The sequence below is a fragment of the Scatophagus argus genome, chromosome 10, assembly GCF_020382885.2.
Source record: "Scatophagus argus isolate fScaArg1 chromosome 10, fScaArg1.pri, whole genome shotgun sequence".
Lineage (NCBI taxonomy): Eukaryota > Metazoa > Chordata > Actinopteri > Scatophagidae > Scatophagus > Scatophagus argus.
In genome coordinates this window covers 11,883,498-11,900,267 of record NC_058502.1, presented here as the reverse complement: position 1 = coordinate 11,900,267, position 16,770 = coordinate 11,883,498, and the positions used below count along the sequence as shown (strand labels likewise).

The 16,770-nt window shown below is 42.6% G+C and overlaps 2 protein-coding genes across 5 annotated transcripts in view; one reads left to right on the top strand and one right to left on the bottom strand.

The window, feature by feature from the left end:
* Window positions 1-8,699, top strand: part of slit1a (slit homolog 1a (Drosophila)) — an 85,455-nt gene extending 76,756 nt beyond the window's left edge. For 2 of the 3 annotated variants that reach the window (XM_046402557.1, XM_046402559.1), the window contains 12 exons: window positions 1,050-1,213; window positions 1,303-1,427; window positions 1,542-1,639; window positions 1,744-1,883; window positions 1,997-2,090; window positions 2,197-2,334; window positions 2,447-2,675; window positions 2,815-2,945; window positions 3,047-3,201; window positions 4,102-4,390; window positions 4,965-5,176; window positions 5,290-8,699. In XM_046402557.1, coding sequence (XP_046258513.1) covers window positions 1,050-1,213; window positions 1,303-1,427; window positions 1,542-1,639; window positions 1,744-1,883; window positions 1,997-2,090; window positions 2,197-2,334; window positions 2,447-2,675; window positions 2,815-2,945; window positions 3,047-3,201; window positions 4,102-4,390; window positions 4,965-5,176; window positions 5,290-5,528 — 2,014 coding nt within the window. In that variant the 3' untranslated portion in view covers window positions 5,529-8,699. The remainder of the gene's footprint in view (window positions 1-1,049; window positions 1,214-1,302; window positions 1,428-1,541; window positions 1,640-1,743; window positions 1,884-1,996; window positions 2,091-2,196; window positions 2,335-2,446; window positions 2,676-2,814; window positions 2,946-3,046; window positions 3,202-4,101; window positions 4,391-4,964; window positions 5,177-5,289) is intronic. The other variant, XM_046402558.1, reaches the window with a different exon arrangement.
* Window positions 4,469-16,770, bottom strand: part of wu:fc17b08 (ligand-dependent corepressor) — a 33,375-nt gene continuing 21,073 nt past the window's right edge. Inside the window, exons 7-9 of one of the 2 annotated variants that reach the window (XR_006844566.1) lie at window positions 6,120-16,746; window positions 5,902-6,003; window positions 4,469-5,610 (exon numbers count right to left, since the gene is read on the bottom strand). The gene's annotated coding sequence lies outside the window, so the exon portion shown is untranslated. Of the gene's footprint in view, window positions 5,611-5,901; window positions 16,747-16,770 lie in introns of both variants that reach the window. The other variant, XR_006844565.1, reaches the window with a different exon arrangement.

Below are 16,770 nucleotides of genomic sequence, written 5' to 3'. Positions count from 1 at the left end.
TGCACACATGTAAACACACACATATAGACTTTCAGGCACAGAGGGCATCTGGTCAGACAGCCGGAGAGTGTGGCTCACAGTGGACTGTCTGTAGTCCGCTTTGGTGGGCCCCGCGCATGAGCCAAGCCCTCCCTTAATCAACCGCAGTCCTGTGGTTAAAACAACACACAGACCCTTCTACTGTCTCATCTTTCTGTCACATCTCCAAGACACACACACACAGACGTTCACTAACACACACAGATTCTCCATGGTCTGTGGACTTTAGTGTTTGTTTATGTATGTCTGTAATTTAGTGTGCGTCCGTCGGGTGTGTGTTGTACAGCCGTTGTGTGCTTGTGCAGATATGTGCGACTACACAGAAGTATCTTTGCAGTGTGCCCTCTGTCATCCAGCTGAGATATTCCCATCATCCCTTGACAGTCACTGATCAATAGACCTATCAGTGTCAAACTTGGAGAGGAAGAAGGATGGATGGAGAGAACCAAACAAAGACTTTTTGGAGAGCAGTATAAGAGCCAAGGCTGTGTAAAAACATGGTGACGGCAGGGACGAAGGGGAGCCATTGATCCACAGTCACAGTCAAGTGCCTTTCATGTTAGCAGATGTCAGGTGTCAGCTATCGGCTCGGCCTGAAAGATGAGCCTGTGTTCCAGCGTAATGGAACAGCATCGATTCAGGAGTGTTTGTGCATCCAGCGGGAGGACAAAGCGGCATTGATTCACGACCGCCATGACAGAAGTGGTTAAGAGTGCCTTCTGTTCACACCTTTGGCTATAATTGAGAAACCCTCGTTCAGATGACGTATGGCACAATGTGGCATTGAGCATTAAACTTGAAATCTGTTTTACTGTCAGGAGCAGTTTGTTTAGTGCACCAAGTTGAGTTTGACATGCATCGTTTTGTGCAAGGGTGTAGAGACACCTGCTGGTGATGTGGCATACTACAGTGACATGGCCTGAATTTGTTACCCAATTCAAAGAGGTTGACAAATATAAAACAGCCACCCTACGTCATCAAAAACTGATGCATTTATTCCGCTCTACTAGGGCAATTGGTGCCAACCCTCTGTACTGCGACTGTCGTCTACGCTGGCTGTCTGACTGGGTGAAGACCAGCTACAAAGAGCCTGGCATCGCCCGCTGCGCAGGGCCACAGGACATGGAAGGCAAACTGCTGCTCACCACACCTGCAAAGAAGTTTGAATGTACAGGTGAGTTAATATGTTGGACATGGAAATATCATGTAAGTAGCATTTGTATCTGCGTGCAAATCATTATTATTGGCATGTTATTGACCCAGGAGATGTGGACACTGCAGTGCTGGCCAAGTGTAACCCCTGTCTGTCCAGTCCCTGTCTGAACCAAGGCATCTGTCACAGTGACCTGATGGAGATCTACAGGTGTAGCTGTCCTCCAGGATTCAAGGTCAGAGCTGCACAATGCTACCACCTATCTGTGAATATTCCCTTAAGTGTACCTCAGTGTGTTACAGGTGCTGAAGTATGTATAATTTATAGCAAACTGTGTTCTCTGTCTCAGGGCAAGAACTGCGAGACAGCTCTGAATGCCTGCGTGAGTAACCCGTGTGCCAATGGAGGAACCTGCCAAGTGAAGGACGAGGAGGAAGGAGAGTACAGGTGAGGAAGACAAGCTTTGAAATTAGTGCAAAAAAGGACCAAAATCTTGTTTACCTCATGAAGAACTTAGCACAATGACATAATGAGTTTGCATGTTATCATAGTTGCATATGTCCACTGGGCTTCGAGGGCCCCACTTGCCAAACCAACACTGACGACTGCGAAGACAACGACTGTGAGAATGGAGCCACCTGCATCGATGGAGTCAACAACTACACTTGTTTTTGTCCCCCTCACTACACAGGTTAGTACATATAGCACAGTTCGACTAAAGACACTTCTGGAACTGCATAAAAGTCCCCCTGTCCAAACAAGAAATTTTCAAGTTTAATCATGTAAATCCTTCTTTCTGTGTAGGGGAGATGTGTGAAGAAATGGAAGATGTGTGTGCCCCAGGTCGGAGCCCCTGCAAACATCAGTCTACCTGCCTCATCACCTCCACTGGACCCAAGTGAGTGAACAGTGGTGATCCTACATATTGAAAAACAGATGTTATATGCAGACTAGGACTAGACTAGTTTTGCCCTTGTTCATGTTATTGTGCTTGTGTATTGCAGGTGTGTGTGCTCTCCTGGTTATGTTGGTGATGACTGCAGTTTAGACTATAATGACTGTGAGGAGCATCGCTGTCAGAATGGAGCTCAGTGTATGGATGAGCTAAATGGATACTCCTGCGTCTGTCCTGAAGGATACAGGTGAGAAGAGCACACATTTAGCATGCTCACACTTTATTTTGTCCACTTAGCTTCCTCTGCTTACTAACATGTCCTTCTAAAATAATCTCCCTCACTCTGTTTCTCTCTGTAGTGGTCAGTTGTGTGAGGTTCGCCCATCTCCACTGTCCCTGTGTGAGCTGGCCGACTGCCAGAACAACGCACCATGTGTGGAGCGAGGAGGACGCGCCCTGTGCCAGTGTCCTCCGGAGTTCGGGGGACCACGGTGCGAGAAGCTGGTCAGCGTCAACTTTGTTGATAGAGACTCCTATCTACTGCTGTCTGACCTCAAGAACTGGCCTCAAGCTAACATCACCCTGCAGGTATTCACAGTGTGTGTTAATGTGTGAGCATGTATATACAGTATATATATGATTTCTGAGTGTTGATGCTGTCTTGTTGAAACCTGAATAATTGAAATGCATTGTTGCATTGTCTCTCTCTCTCTCTCTCTCTCTCAAGGTGTCAACAGCTGAGGATAATGGTATCCTGCTGTACAATGGAGACAATGATCATATTGCAGTGGAGCTCTATCAAGGTCATGTCAAGGTCAGCTATGATCCAGGCAGCCAGCCAGGACATGCCATCTACAGGTAAGGTGTTGTGTATTATTTGAAAGGCTGAAGTTTCCTATTCATGGAGAAAACATTTGTATTTTTACATCTCACGTCCACTCTCTGTTTTACTTTGCCAGCACTGAGACTATCAACGATGGCCAGTTCCACACGGTGGAGCTGGTGACCTTTGACCAGATGGTGAACCTGTCCATTGATGGGGGTCTCCCTACCACAATGGACAGCTTTGGGGCGGTGCGGCCCCTCAACGGGGAGGCTCCGCTATACGTGGGGGGTAGGGGCCCTCTCCAGAACACACCTCCCTCCTCTGCAGGCACTCTTAACTACTACACTACTGTCAATCACCACCCCTCCCCCTTCGCTTTGTCACCACCGCAACCAACCCCTCCCCTCAACCATGCAACCCTGCAACCCCATCCTACCTCCACCCAAACCCTATCCTCCACCCACACCATCACTATTCAGTCATGACTGTGTTTGCTAGGGGCCACACATTAATCAGACCTCCCTAAAAGTGTAATGAACAAACAACCCATTTCACCTTGACAAATGAAACGCTCAAAACTCTCAAAAATGACAGATCACAACCTATAGTGAACATGAACATACAATACACCACTTTACAGACCAACAGTTCTAATGTCCTTACAGCACTTCTTTTTAGTGTGTAAGAACGCCCTCTAGTGATTATCATAAGAACTACCAGACACAGTCTTTCTTTCAGATTTGTTTTGTATTTGCATGGATTTGCTTGCACAAAATACAATCGTATTTATTTTTAATGTGTGATATAGTCAGTTTGGCTGATTAATGACAAAAAAGTCTCTTTAACATTTGTTGCCATGACAGCCTGGAATGGCAGTTTGTTTTTAGTGATGTGATGTGTTGTGTGTTGTGTAACACCACATTAGACAATTTTGCATACCTCTTTGCCTTTTGCTGTCCTCTGTTTCAAGGATGATGTGTCTCGTGGTGCCAATTCAAAATATCAAAATTAATGTGAATGTTAAATGTTAATTTGACAAATTGTATACGCACTGTTGAGACACGCATGTTTGAAAAAGCCTTCCTTCATTACACTCATACCAGCCCTGTGTTAGTTGTCTGTTTGTGATCCAGTATGCACATCTTCACAGCTTTGAACGTCATCTCTTTACTCTCTGTTCCCCTCCAGGCATGCCAGTGGACGTACATTCAGGCTCTTTCCGTCTCTGGCAGATCCAGAACGGTTCCAGTTTCCATGGCTGTATCCAGAACCTGTACATCAACAACGAGCTCCAGGACTTCACCAAGACCCAGATGAAGCCTGGTGTGGTGCCGGGCTGTGAGCCCTGCAAGAAGATCTACTGTGTACATGGCATCTGTCAGCCTGATGGGGTCCAGGGACCAGTGTGCCACTGCCAGCCAGGCTGGAGTGGGCCGCACTGTGACCAACCTGCTACCAACCCCTGCCAGGGCAGCAAGTATGTTAGCAAACTGGATAAAATTTATACCTGACAAATATCTTATGGTCTATTGTCTTCACATAAACTGAGCAGTGGTGGAAGAAATACTCTTTACTTGAGTAAAAGTACCAATAGAACAACACAATGTAAATATACTCTGTTACAAAGTCCTGCACTCAAAATCATAATCAAACACATAAGTATTTATTTTCTGGACAGTTCTTTTAGCTTTGCATTTTAAGTGGCAGTTAACATCTCGTAGACTAAAAACCACTTAACAATCCTTAATAAGGTGTTGTCTTTTCAAAGCTTTTTTTAAATATAAAATCTTAAAAGTAACCAGTAAGTACATCTGTCAGGAAAAAAATGCACTGTTTCTGAAATGTAGTGGAGCAGAAGTATAAGACAGCATAAAATGAAAATTACTCAAGTCAAGTTCAAGTACCTTAAAATAGTACTTGAGTACTATACTCAGTTATTTTTCACCAGTGACAATTGGGAACCTTTTTCAGTGCTCTTTAAGTTTTGAAACATCCAATTAGATTTTTTTTATTGTGCAGGAATTTTGACTGAGATGATTGTCTCTTGGTAGGTGCGTCCATGGAAAGTGCATCCCACTGGACACCCAGTCGTACCGCTGTGAGTGTGCAGAGGGTTATCGCGGTGCCCTGTGTAACCAACAGGGGGAGCTGTTCAACCCCTGCCGACGTCTTTCTTGCAAACATGGTCGCTGCCAGATTTCAGACACAGGCGATGCCTACTGTCACTGTGAAAGTGGTTACACTGGGGAACTTTGTGACGCAGGTTGGTGTCAGTTTGTGATATTAAGGGAAAAAGACGTAACCAAAAAGGAAAATACAAAAAGTGTTATTATTTTTTCACCGTACTAATATCTGTATTCTATATCTGTTTTCCAGAATCTGAGTGTCGAGGGGAGCCTGTGCGAAACTTCTACCAGGTACAAAGAGGTTATGCCATCTGCCAGACAACACGCATGGTCTCTTGGGTGGAGTGCACCGGAGTTTGCGACACTGGGGCCTGCTGCGCCAGCCAACGAATGAAGCGTCGGAAATACACCTTCGAATGCAGCGATGGAACCTCCTTCAGCGAGGAAGTGGAGAAGACCATCAAGTGCGGCTGTGCGGGCTGCATGTAGCACCATTCACTCACATTTCCTGCTGCTGCTGCCGAGCAGAAGGTAGAAAGAAAGGAAGGAAGAAAGGAAGAGAGAGAGAGGACTGGAGGAAAGTGAGGGAAGGAAAGAAAGAAAGAGAGAGAGAGAGAAGATTATAAAGAGTATATATAAAACCTCTATCTATATATTATGGACAACAGTGTTTGTAAAATAGGACATTTCCTCCCCTTCCAAGGGTGTGTGACCAGTAACACAGAGAAACCAACATCATGGCAACAATGTAGAAGTGACATCAACTGCAACAAAACCATTGTATTTGCAACATTGTTCCAAGGGGTCCAGAGATTTCAAAGGTGTTGCATTCAGCGTGAGGCATCCCTCCAACCCAAATTACCCAGTGTGAATTCCCCATCCATCTGAGAGGCCTCTGACAGCCTAGCCACCATCTACCATCTTTACTTCGTGGAGGCAGTGAGGACAGTGGAGTCCAGTCCGGCTAAGAATGGCAGAAGCAAGGCAGAGAAAGACAAAAAGAGAGAAACAGAGGGATGAGAAGAGAGCTGGACCGTTTGACTTGGCAAAGCTATCTTGAGTTGAGCTTGGCTGGGTTACCTGGACTGGGCTGGATATGGTTTGGGTTGAGTTAAAGTTGGTGTTGGTTTGGTGTAGCAATTTCTCTGCCAGGATACAGTCATCCATCCACACATGCACATGTAGAAGTGAACAAAGAAAAGGTAGGGTTAGAGTGGCACATAATCCCGTGCGGATGTCGTGGCTTGGAGGCCAGGTGGTCTGGTGTCACAGTTGTTTGCTGTGAAGTACCGCAACATAGAAAATACATAAAAATAGAGACTGCACTGACTAGCAGCACTGAAAATGACAGTCATACACCTCTCTGAAGTACATGATCACACATGCATGACATACATACATTTACACACAGGCCACTGACGCTTGTAAAAGTGCAAAGGGCTTGTGTGGTCCAACTATCTGTTCTGTTCATACAGCAAACCAGTCTGGCGCTGGCAGTGCCCAGTGGTTATCACTCCCCCAGCATACATTGCCTCAGGGTTAGGATGATTTGCATAATCCCACCCCCTTTGAGCAGGAGGCTGTGAAGTCCCGCTCCTCTTAATGCCTGCAGTATTAAACTTGTGCAAACTGTTGCATGTCTGGAGAACAGTTTGCCAACAAATATTTAGAGTTTCTTAATATCAATATAAATGTTATTACAAAACAAAAGGTTGCAGAATCATCTTCTAATTTTTGTTTTGTTCTGTCTAATTTCTTATATTGATTTGTTTTTATTTTTGTTATATTTTGTGTCATGATGTAACCTAACTCCTTTAGCCGCCCCAACCCCCAATCCTCCCCAACAACCCTTTATATAGAAATGCCTAACAGATTCTAATATATATATATATTTGTATTTCATTTTGGTATAGTATTTTTCTATGTTAAAGAGGAAGTCTGTTTCTGGAAGCTTTGGGACTTGTGGAAAGGCATTCAGTTGGTTCCCTAGGTGTTTTTATTTGTTGATCTCACTTACGCCAACAAGGTAATTAATTACGTTAATTGGCCAAAAATACAGCAGCTGGTTGGCCTTGTTGTATAGGAGGCAGTATTGGTCTAGAAATATGTTTAATATTGTATATGTTGTCTTCCATGTGAATATTACATCTAATTCATGAGAGTCTGTGCTTGTTTTTATTTATTTTATCTAAAGGCGTTTTCCTGTAGAACGTTAAAGGCATAAATGTTGCTGTCTTTCAGATATTTGCAAAAATTTCAAAAAGATGAAAAAAGGTAAAATTATGAGTAAAAAGAGCATAAAAATAAAAGGTATTTGTAACATCACTTACCCACGAGTTATGACAGTGTTTTCCTCCTCTCCGGCTTAGACATTCCTCGTTTGCTGCAAGAGCTGGAGAGGTCAGATCTGGGATTAAGACATGTCCCCCCTCAAATTTACCTTGTAATTACCATAACACTTAAAGGCTTCTGAGGCTTGTTTTCATGTTCATTTTGTTGAAGTTCTGGGTTGTATTTCTATCATTTTAATTGGAGAGATGTTTGCCGTAGAAAGAAGGGGTTTTTAGTTCAACAAAGTTAAAGTAGTCAAGCTCATCTGATCATAAGCTGCTGTCAAGCCAGAAGAAATAGGATGAAGTTGCTTCTGTGGACAATGATCATGTTAAGATATATCATCCTAGTTCTAGCAACTGTGTGAAGCATTACATGCCTAGCACTGACAGATAATAAATGAAAATAAATGGTCTGGACATTTCAATGTCTGTCAGCTCTGGCTGGCTATCTACACACAAAAAAAGAAGAAATGGTGCCAATTACAGTGAACACAACAGTCATACCTGAATGTATAAATGTGTATAGATAAATATGACCTATGCTTATTCATGAAGTGGTAACTTTTAGCTGTAATTTAGTTTCCGATGTAAGATATAGAAATCACATACTGTTCGATAAGTGACAGTCCATCAGGATAGCTTAAGGCATTGTTCTCCCTGCAGACTGAGACTGCGTTTATCCATTTTGCTGATCTAAATGTTAAAAGTCTCTTTATAGTGTGAAAGGCTGCAGACCCAGATCTCAGCTTGGTACAATGCACACAGAGCTCCTATTCATATTGCTACTCATGTTGACTTTGTTTTACATGCCGATGTTGTGATGCCAGTGGTGTACAATAACATTAAAAGAAGATCTCATAAAGGATACTGGTGAACAGTCACTGTAATTCTTAGGCTGTGTACCTCATAAAGGTGCATCTTTAGTCGAATGTGGCTTTCTTTTCATGTCTCCTTTCCTTCCTCTGCACTGATCTGTACTGGACTGGTGCATTCAACTTCCTGGTAGACATCTTAGTGGTGCTTGTGCTATATTGAGATGTAATTCAGTTACCTGGTCACATGACCAGAAAAACACAGATTTTTCCATCCTATGAACTATATACATAAATATGTTATTGTAAATGACACAATGTCTCTGTTGTATTGAACTGGTGCAAAAACTATATCCCTGGTTGGGTTCTGTCTGTTTGCTTTTTGTTACAGGATTGATGGTGGGATTAAACTGAAAAACTCCCAATGCTGAATGTATGTAGTGCCACCGACAAAATGTTTACCAAACCTCCACTCTTTTTCATTAATTAAACTTAAATGTGTGTGCTTTTAAGAATGTGTTGTCATTTTTTTTTCTTTCATTCAGTGTCTTATTTGCTACCGAACAAAACTTATAAGCCTATAACCTAAATGTGCTTAGAGAAAATGGAAATTGGAAAAGCTACAATTCTCAACAGCTACTGAATTGGACATTGTCTGGGATGTTTTCTTTTGTTAACTGTTGTTTCCAAGCTTGAGAAATGAAAACTGAATTTTTTGTAATTGTTTGGATTTTATCAGAGTCAACAAGTCTCCTGTCAAAACTAAGGAATTGGTGGTCAGCTTGACATTTGGTGTGTACTACTCCTAACATTCGTCCTAACATTCGTGGGTATGTCTGGAGGAAGAAATGCATGCCTTCTGCTCCATTTTCATGCACGGCAGACAAAGTTGCTAGTGCTTCCATGTCATTGTCTCCCCCCTCACATACATGCTACCCTTTCCTGGTGTGTTTCCAAGAGCGTGATGTTACACGTTTGGTTCCTACGAGACCATCACTTCAATGGACTTTTCAGAAAAAACTACCACAAACAAAATACTATTTTTTTTTTTCCAGCAGTTCAGCTGGGCAGATAGACTTTAATTTTAGTTGGACCAACAGGGTACTGCAGTCAAGTGAGTTCCACTCTCAGAGTAAAATCTGATGCCTATCATGAATAAACGTCTGCACATCTGCTTAGAAATCATAGGGGAAAAACAGTAAGCTTCTTGCATTTCCACGACTTGCCTGAGAATCATTATATTTTAAGTATCAAAGCACTCCAGTGATACTTGTCTACACATTGCTAACAGGAAATGTAAACAAATACAGGCTTAAAAAATGTACGAAAAGATGCTCTCATGGGTTGGACCCATTCAGATAGCACAGGCTCGACCCATCAACTTAACAAAATAAAACAATCAGTATTTCTGTCTTGTCTCTCCAGCCTCAGTTAGATAGACTACTTTTACATTTCACTAAAAAGGTGAATGAATCACCAATGTCTCTCATGCCATATTGATTTTGGTGAAATCATTCATTCACCCCCAGTTCTCCACAGAGACCAAGGTGTTGGAGGCCAACTGTTTACCAATCTGTCTCACAGTAGGAGCTTCCTGTGTTTCTCAGGACTCTCGATCATGAGCCGTATGGCAAGTCATGGTAGGTACCATCACATGCAATGCCTTCATTGGCAACAAAATGCCAGACTTGCCATAAAGGCACAGGCCACCAGGAGAATGGGGGCCTCAACTGCCTAGTTGTCTTGAACTCACACTCAAGCCATTCAGAACTCTATTAATACTTCAGCATCAAAGGTACCTAGTTTGTTTCAAGTTTATCAAGCTCCTTAGTTTTCACCGGCTCATTCTGTCCACTTCTTTTACTAACATCATCTTATTAGATCCTTCTTTAGTTCAACTTTCTCTGATTAAATAACATTAAAACACTGTTACGAAAGAGCCAAGGAAGCGGACGTAAAATTCAAACATCTTTATATCAACTCCAGCAAAAATACAAAGTTTTTAACATAAAGATGTATCATTCTTGGGATTACCACAAATAAAGCAGTTATTTCTTTCTAATATACAAAATCATAATCTTTAAATAGCAACTGTAAATAAACATGTTCAAGTCTGATATTTGGTGGGCTGTTTTAGATTTGCTAAATTCATTAGCCTACATGGAGTTCTTAAATAACAATAAAAACATGACAGACATGTTTTGCATTTACAGATGATTTATCCTCCAAAGAGAAATGACCATAATAAAAAAATAACACTGTGCTAAAAATGGTATTTTTCCTTTGACAACACACTAATGTAAGTTACTACTGTGGAAGTAACGAAACTTCACATTATGAGAACATCTGCCTGACAGTCACTGACAATTAAAACAGAAAAAAGCATAACAATAAAACTGCAACAACTCAGAAATGTGACTAGACTACCCCAAAAACTTCATATCCAACTTAAAAATAATCAGGAAAGCTATTTATCATCCTGTAATGTGCCATTAATGGAATTATATTAACCAATCAAGTATACACATATATACTTTCCAAGCCTTTGTTGTTTGGAATATTGGCTTATCACTTTGTCAACAATACTTCCAAAGTAATCTCAGATGATGTTTCACTCCAGCATCTTGACGGGCACTGAATGTGCACATGGTCTTACATGGGGTTAATATATTCAAAGATCAAATGTATAAATATATAGTTCTGAATTTTCAGTTCTAGTAAGTTGAGTTGCTGAAACGGTTTGCACATTAACAAGACTTTAACACATGCAGAAGAAGGTAAAATACTCAAACTGAAGTCACTATTATGAGCAGAGAACAAGGGGTGCAATGGCCTGGAGTAACTGCAGAGATACACAGTCACGAAAACTGATCCAAAACAACATAAAACATACAAACAACTGCCATGACACACACAGAGCACGCCTGTCTCTCTGGACAACGCAAACTCGTATTTGCTTTAACATCTAATACAAATATAAGAACAATTTTATATTAATGCTGCTGGAAAACAGGCATATGAAAATAGACCTGTCAGGTAAGAGTAAATCAGAAAATCTAATCTAATAGTTTCCGTTCCACACAATATGTGCCTCAATCAGCATAAGACTTAAAGGCACATATCATGTGGAACGGAAACTATTAGCACACACTCCGTGAAGCAAATGAATGTTGACTGCCCCTCCAGGAACTGAAAGCTGTTTCAACTAAAGGACAGGAGAGTTCACATTTTACACATTCTATTACTTTACACTTCATAAATAAGGCACCTGTTCACAACAGTCACATATTCACAATGTTGCAATTGGAAGACAGGCTGGAGATACAAGCTGCCTACTTACTGCAAGTACATTTTTTTTCATGCTAAAGATGATCTCCCTTCTCATAGCAAACTCTTAACTAGTAAATGCAGTCATCCAAAACAATAATCATGAATATCCAAAACATAACAAAAAAAAGGATGGTGAATGATTTTATGGTCACCTTGTTAACTACATCAAAGTTTGATGCCTGTTATCCCAACTACTGATGAGGCTTGATAGGCTATTGTTACCTCCAGCCGTGTCATAGAGTGCTGAAACATAAAGCCAAACAGCAACTACATCTGCTAGACATCGTGTAGGACTTGTGTGTAGTCCCTGAACGGAGCAAATGCTCATCAAATAATCTATCACATTTGTATTTTCACACTGAAGCTTTACAAAAGCTTGAAAATTCTGTTCCTTCTTCACACATATTTGCATCCTGAAAAAGGTATCCTCTGAAGAGTTTGGTGAGAGTCCTTCTGAATATATTCCAGATAAAAGGAAATCAAAGAATCCTCTAAATAAACAAGATCACTCTCTGCAGCTCTGCGGGTCCATGTTATTTCGAGAGTGATGTCCTGGTGCGCTTAGCTGGGGACTCTGAAAGCTCCTGAGCTCTCTTTGTTGCCGATTTTGTTGCACTGCGTGGCAACAAGGCTGCATGACTTCTCTTTGCAGGGGACTTTAAAGTCCCACTTCTCGTGGATTCCTCAGCTTTCCTGACTGATTTAGGAGATGTGTTTTGCGTTTTTGCAGACTTTTTGGCCTTCTTTGAAGCGGGACTGGGGCTCCCACTCAGAGGGACCGTTGCCTCCATTTTTCTCTGGGACCTTGTTAATACTTGGTCAGGTGAACTCAGAACCTTGGCATCCACGCTCTGTTGTGGGGGTTCGATAGCATTCTCGGTACCTTTGATTTCACCGACTGTAGGGTGTGAGGATTCCTTTGTTTGGACTTTTGCAGCATTCATTTTGTTCACAGCGGGTTTTTCCACTTCCACTTTCTCTGCTTCAATTTGTTTTTTATTGTCGACCTTGCTTTTAGATGCGTCGACGAGTTTATGTTCAGATGTTTTAGGAGACCCTAGTCGTTGAGAACATCTCTTTGGCAATTCTTTTTTTGTTGCATCTCTTGAGGCCCTACTAGTGCCCTGACCCTTGACTGCTCTCATTTGAACAGGGTGCTTAGCGCGTTTTTTGCCAGCCAATGTTTTTCTTCTTTCAATTTTTCCTGCAGATGCTTTCATTTGTTTACGGACAGGCAGGGGTAATTTCTGCGCCTTCAGAGAACGTTTCAGATTTGACTTAGCGGCAGACTTTGTGGGTGCAAGTCTTTTCATACTGTTGGCTCTTAAGGTTTTTGAGGCCTCTTTCAGTCGGACACTGGTTTGCTGAACCTGCATCTTCTCTCGAATATTAGAGTATTTCCGTAAGATCCTTGCACTAGCCGGATTCTTCGATTTACCAGAGGATTTCTGGGGTTCACCTATCTGAACGAGGGCTTCAGAGGAGTGCGATTTAGCCAAAGTCTGAGTAGTACTTGGAAGTTCTCTTCTTTCTTTCCCTTTGACTGCTTGGGCCTCTTGCTCTAATGCTTTAGCAATCAGTTTCTGACTCTTGGGGTTGCTCTTTACAGGAGAGGCAATGGCAAACTTTTTCAAATGTTTCTTTAAGCGCTCTGCCTGTAGGCTTGGAAATACCCCCTGTGAGGTCCCTGAAGCACTAGACGAGCTGTGGAAGCATAGCTGAGCTTCTGATGGAAGACGTGTATTCACCTTCTTCACAATGACAAGGGACTTTGTTTCTGTTGATTCAAGGAACCAGCGACAAATACTGGTGAGATTAAAACCTTTCATGAAAAGCATTTGGACTGGTGAGTATTTCTGGTGCTCTAAAGACTTTGTTTTTCGTGCCCTGCGTTTACTCTTCCATATAGCTGCCTGTCTGTCTGATTTGTTTTTGTGTTTTGTCGCCGGCTGACCCTCTTTGTCCATTTGTACCCAACCTTTTTGCATTTTATCATACTTAACATTCAGATTTGTAATTAGATGTTGGTGTTCTTCTCCAGTTAGAGTCTCAAAGAATTTATTAGCAGTTTGTTTTGGGGGCTCAGGTCTCGGTGTAACGAAAGGGATAGCTGAGCTGTGAGCACGCACTGACGCTACAGAAACTGGAGGGGCTTTCACCTGAGCTTGAATTATTTTTTCAGGCTTTATTCTGATAATTGAAGCCACATCATTCTGTCTTCCAGCTACAGCAAGACCACTGTTAGAAGGGGTAGCCAGTCTCTGTGATCTCAAAGCTAATTTCTTGTTGTCTGCTGGTGGTGACTGAATACCAGACTGCTGGGATGTGTCTGGCTTACTACCTTCACTCCTTAACGGCATTCTTGTGGGTTTGTCTGAAATGGAAGAACTGCTATCATCTCCACTTGCAGACCTGTCTCCTATGGATTCTACATTTGGCTTCTGTAGGAAAGAGACATCTCCTGCTTCCGTCTCCTTTCGGAGAACCCGTTTACTTCTTAATGGCATAATCTGTGTTTGTAATTCAGTCTTCACAGGGCTTGACACCTCACCACCAAGATGCAGTTTCTCACTATTACTGTCATCTACCACAGCCTTTGCAGACCTTAGTTTCTGTTTGGCCTGTAATTTACTTTCACCTTCGGTTTTTTGTATTTCTTCAGAGACTGTCTCTACCGACTGAGATTTTTCAGTGTTTAATTCCACAGCTGCCTCTGGGACTATGTCCTGTTGGTACTGTTCAGAGACTGCAGGGGGAGATGGCATGCTTGGAGAAATAAAAGGAAGCGGAGGAGGAGGGGGGAGGTGTTCTGCAGATGGATGAGCATCAGCAGTAGTATGTTTCGGACATAAAACTGACGTGACAGCATCTGAAGTGGGCAGTGAAACTGGTGTGCCAGCTGATCTAAGTTGCCTCTTGGATTCGGTGTTCTGAGGATGATCACCAGTCTGATCAGAGAGGACAGGCAAACTATCCTGAAGTCTCTGACCTCTCTTTTGTTTCTGTATTTGTTTAATCTTTGAGGGTAATTTAGGGGTTGACTTTGATGGCGTGGCAGATGATGTTTCTTTGTCCTGCTGAATAAAAGTTGGAGTTTCCACTGATCCTATAGATATGTGTGTTTCAGGTAGCTGTTTGTCCAGATTTTTGTTTTCAATATTTAAAACAACATTTGAAGCAAGAGCAGCCTTGTTGGATACATTATGACTAGATTTCACTGGGGTTTTATTTGGTGATGTGGTGCTGTTACTTGATCTACGACGCAGACTTCTGTCAGAGGCTGATATGGGTCTACCATTAACATAACCCACTACCACTGTTTCTGTTTGTCTTAATCGCTTTGGTAGTGTGATTACAGTGCCTTTTTTTCTACGCCAAGGGGGTAATTCCTTCAAGAGAGCATCAAGTGTCTTTGAGGACACGTCATAGTTATCATCATTATCATCTTCAGTCACTAATGGCATGACACTGTCAACTGTTTCATTTGTTTTGGTTTCTGGCTCTTTCACCACCTCTGCTGAATCTGTGGTGTTCAACTCTTCTGTTACATCAAACTTATCGTAGTCTATTTCAGTCTCTGGTTCCTGAGGTTGCTCATCTTGTATTTCCTCCAGTTTATTTTCCTCCATCTCTTCCTCAACTTCATTCAGTGGTGATGGGGTGCTATTTTGCTGGAGAATGGGATCACTGTTGGTCAGTTCATCTGATGAAAGCTGGAGCTCAGCTGTGGCAATATTCTCTAATGGTTGCACTACTGTTTCTGCCACTATTTGCGTTGTACTTTCACGTATGTCCTCTTGAGTCTCAGCATCATTAACTTTTTCTGCTTCAAGTGGAGCCTGAGCAACACATTCTTCACTTGCTGTTGTCAACCCTGAATCTGCAGTTGTATCCTGTTCTACGTCTGTGCTGATGTCTGTTTCTTTGTCCTGTGTAGGGATCGGAGACGGAGGAGTAGAGTGTCCCTTGCTCTGGCACTGATCTGTCTGACTAGTTTCAACTATAACATCCACTTCACTGGCTGCTACCTCCACCATATCTCCTGCTCCTGGTATCACACTCTCATCTGACTCTTCTGTGGACATTTGTTGATTCATTGACTCCCTGCACGCTCCAGCAAAAGGCATATCCACGGGTGGTACACCTTCGGGCTTTGAAAGTATCTGTTTTGGGGTGACCAATGTGATCAGCTCTGGCATTGGATTAGGACAGTTGCCCCTCCCAGCCAACGTACGTACAGTTTTTAACACACAGATATCGTCTGAATACATATGTCCTCTGGTACTTTTTCTGGCATTGCGGCGTGGGACCATCATGCGCTGCTGTTTCTTAATAAACTCTGTAATAGGTTTGTCAATATAAACAATGTCACAGTGGCCAAGATCAGGGTCAGGCAGTCCCCTACAAGCAGAATCCCGGGCCCGATGATCAGAAGATGCCTTGATGGTTTTCCTGGCAGTCCGTGGAGAATCTGAAGGAATGGTCCTGTGGACTGAAGACAGTTTTGCTGGTGTATATCTGGCATGCCCAGGAGTCTCTCTCTGCTTAGCCTGGTGTGTGTGACTAGTCTGAATGTGTCTTTTCACAGAGGAGCTGAGTCTAGCACTATGAGTCTCTGTTCTGCTGGATGAATTTGAGTTTTCCTCTCTGTCCTCCAAAGAGTCAGAGTGAGATGAAAGAGAGGTGTTGAGCACACATGACAACTTTTTACCATCAGCAACATTGCTAGTCATGATTTTCATCTTGAGAGGTGCATGATTACCACGAAGGTTGTTATCTGTATCCACTGAATTAGCAGTGGGGGTGACCAAAGCTGGTTGGTTACTCCCTGACCCAGGGCTGCGAAGATCCAAAGCGGGGCCGGTAACAGATGTTTTTAGTGATACCGCATTCTCTGGAACTTTTTTCATTGCACAGCTGCTTGGGACAGAATGGGACACATCCTGGACTTCAGACTTGGAAGTGGGTTCAGGGGGAAGCCTTAACTCAGGGCATGGCTTCTCTGGGGTAACTACACTCGCAGTGGAATAACCAGGTCCATGCATCCCAGAAGTGGAGTTAGAGTCTTGGTGTGTATTGGAAGCTGCAAGAGCTTTTACCTCCGTCTGTAGAAAACCTATAGCATCTACTATCTGTCTCTGATGGTGGGGACAGAGTTTGGCCATGAACTGTTCCAGTGTGGAGGTGGACTGCAGGTCTTTTGCTTTGGAAACCTTCAAGTATGGAGATTCACTGAGAAGAAAAAAAAACCCAACA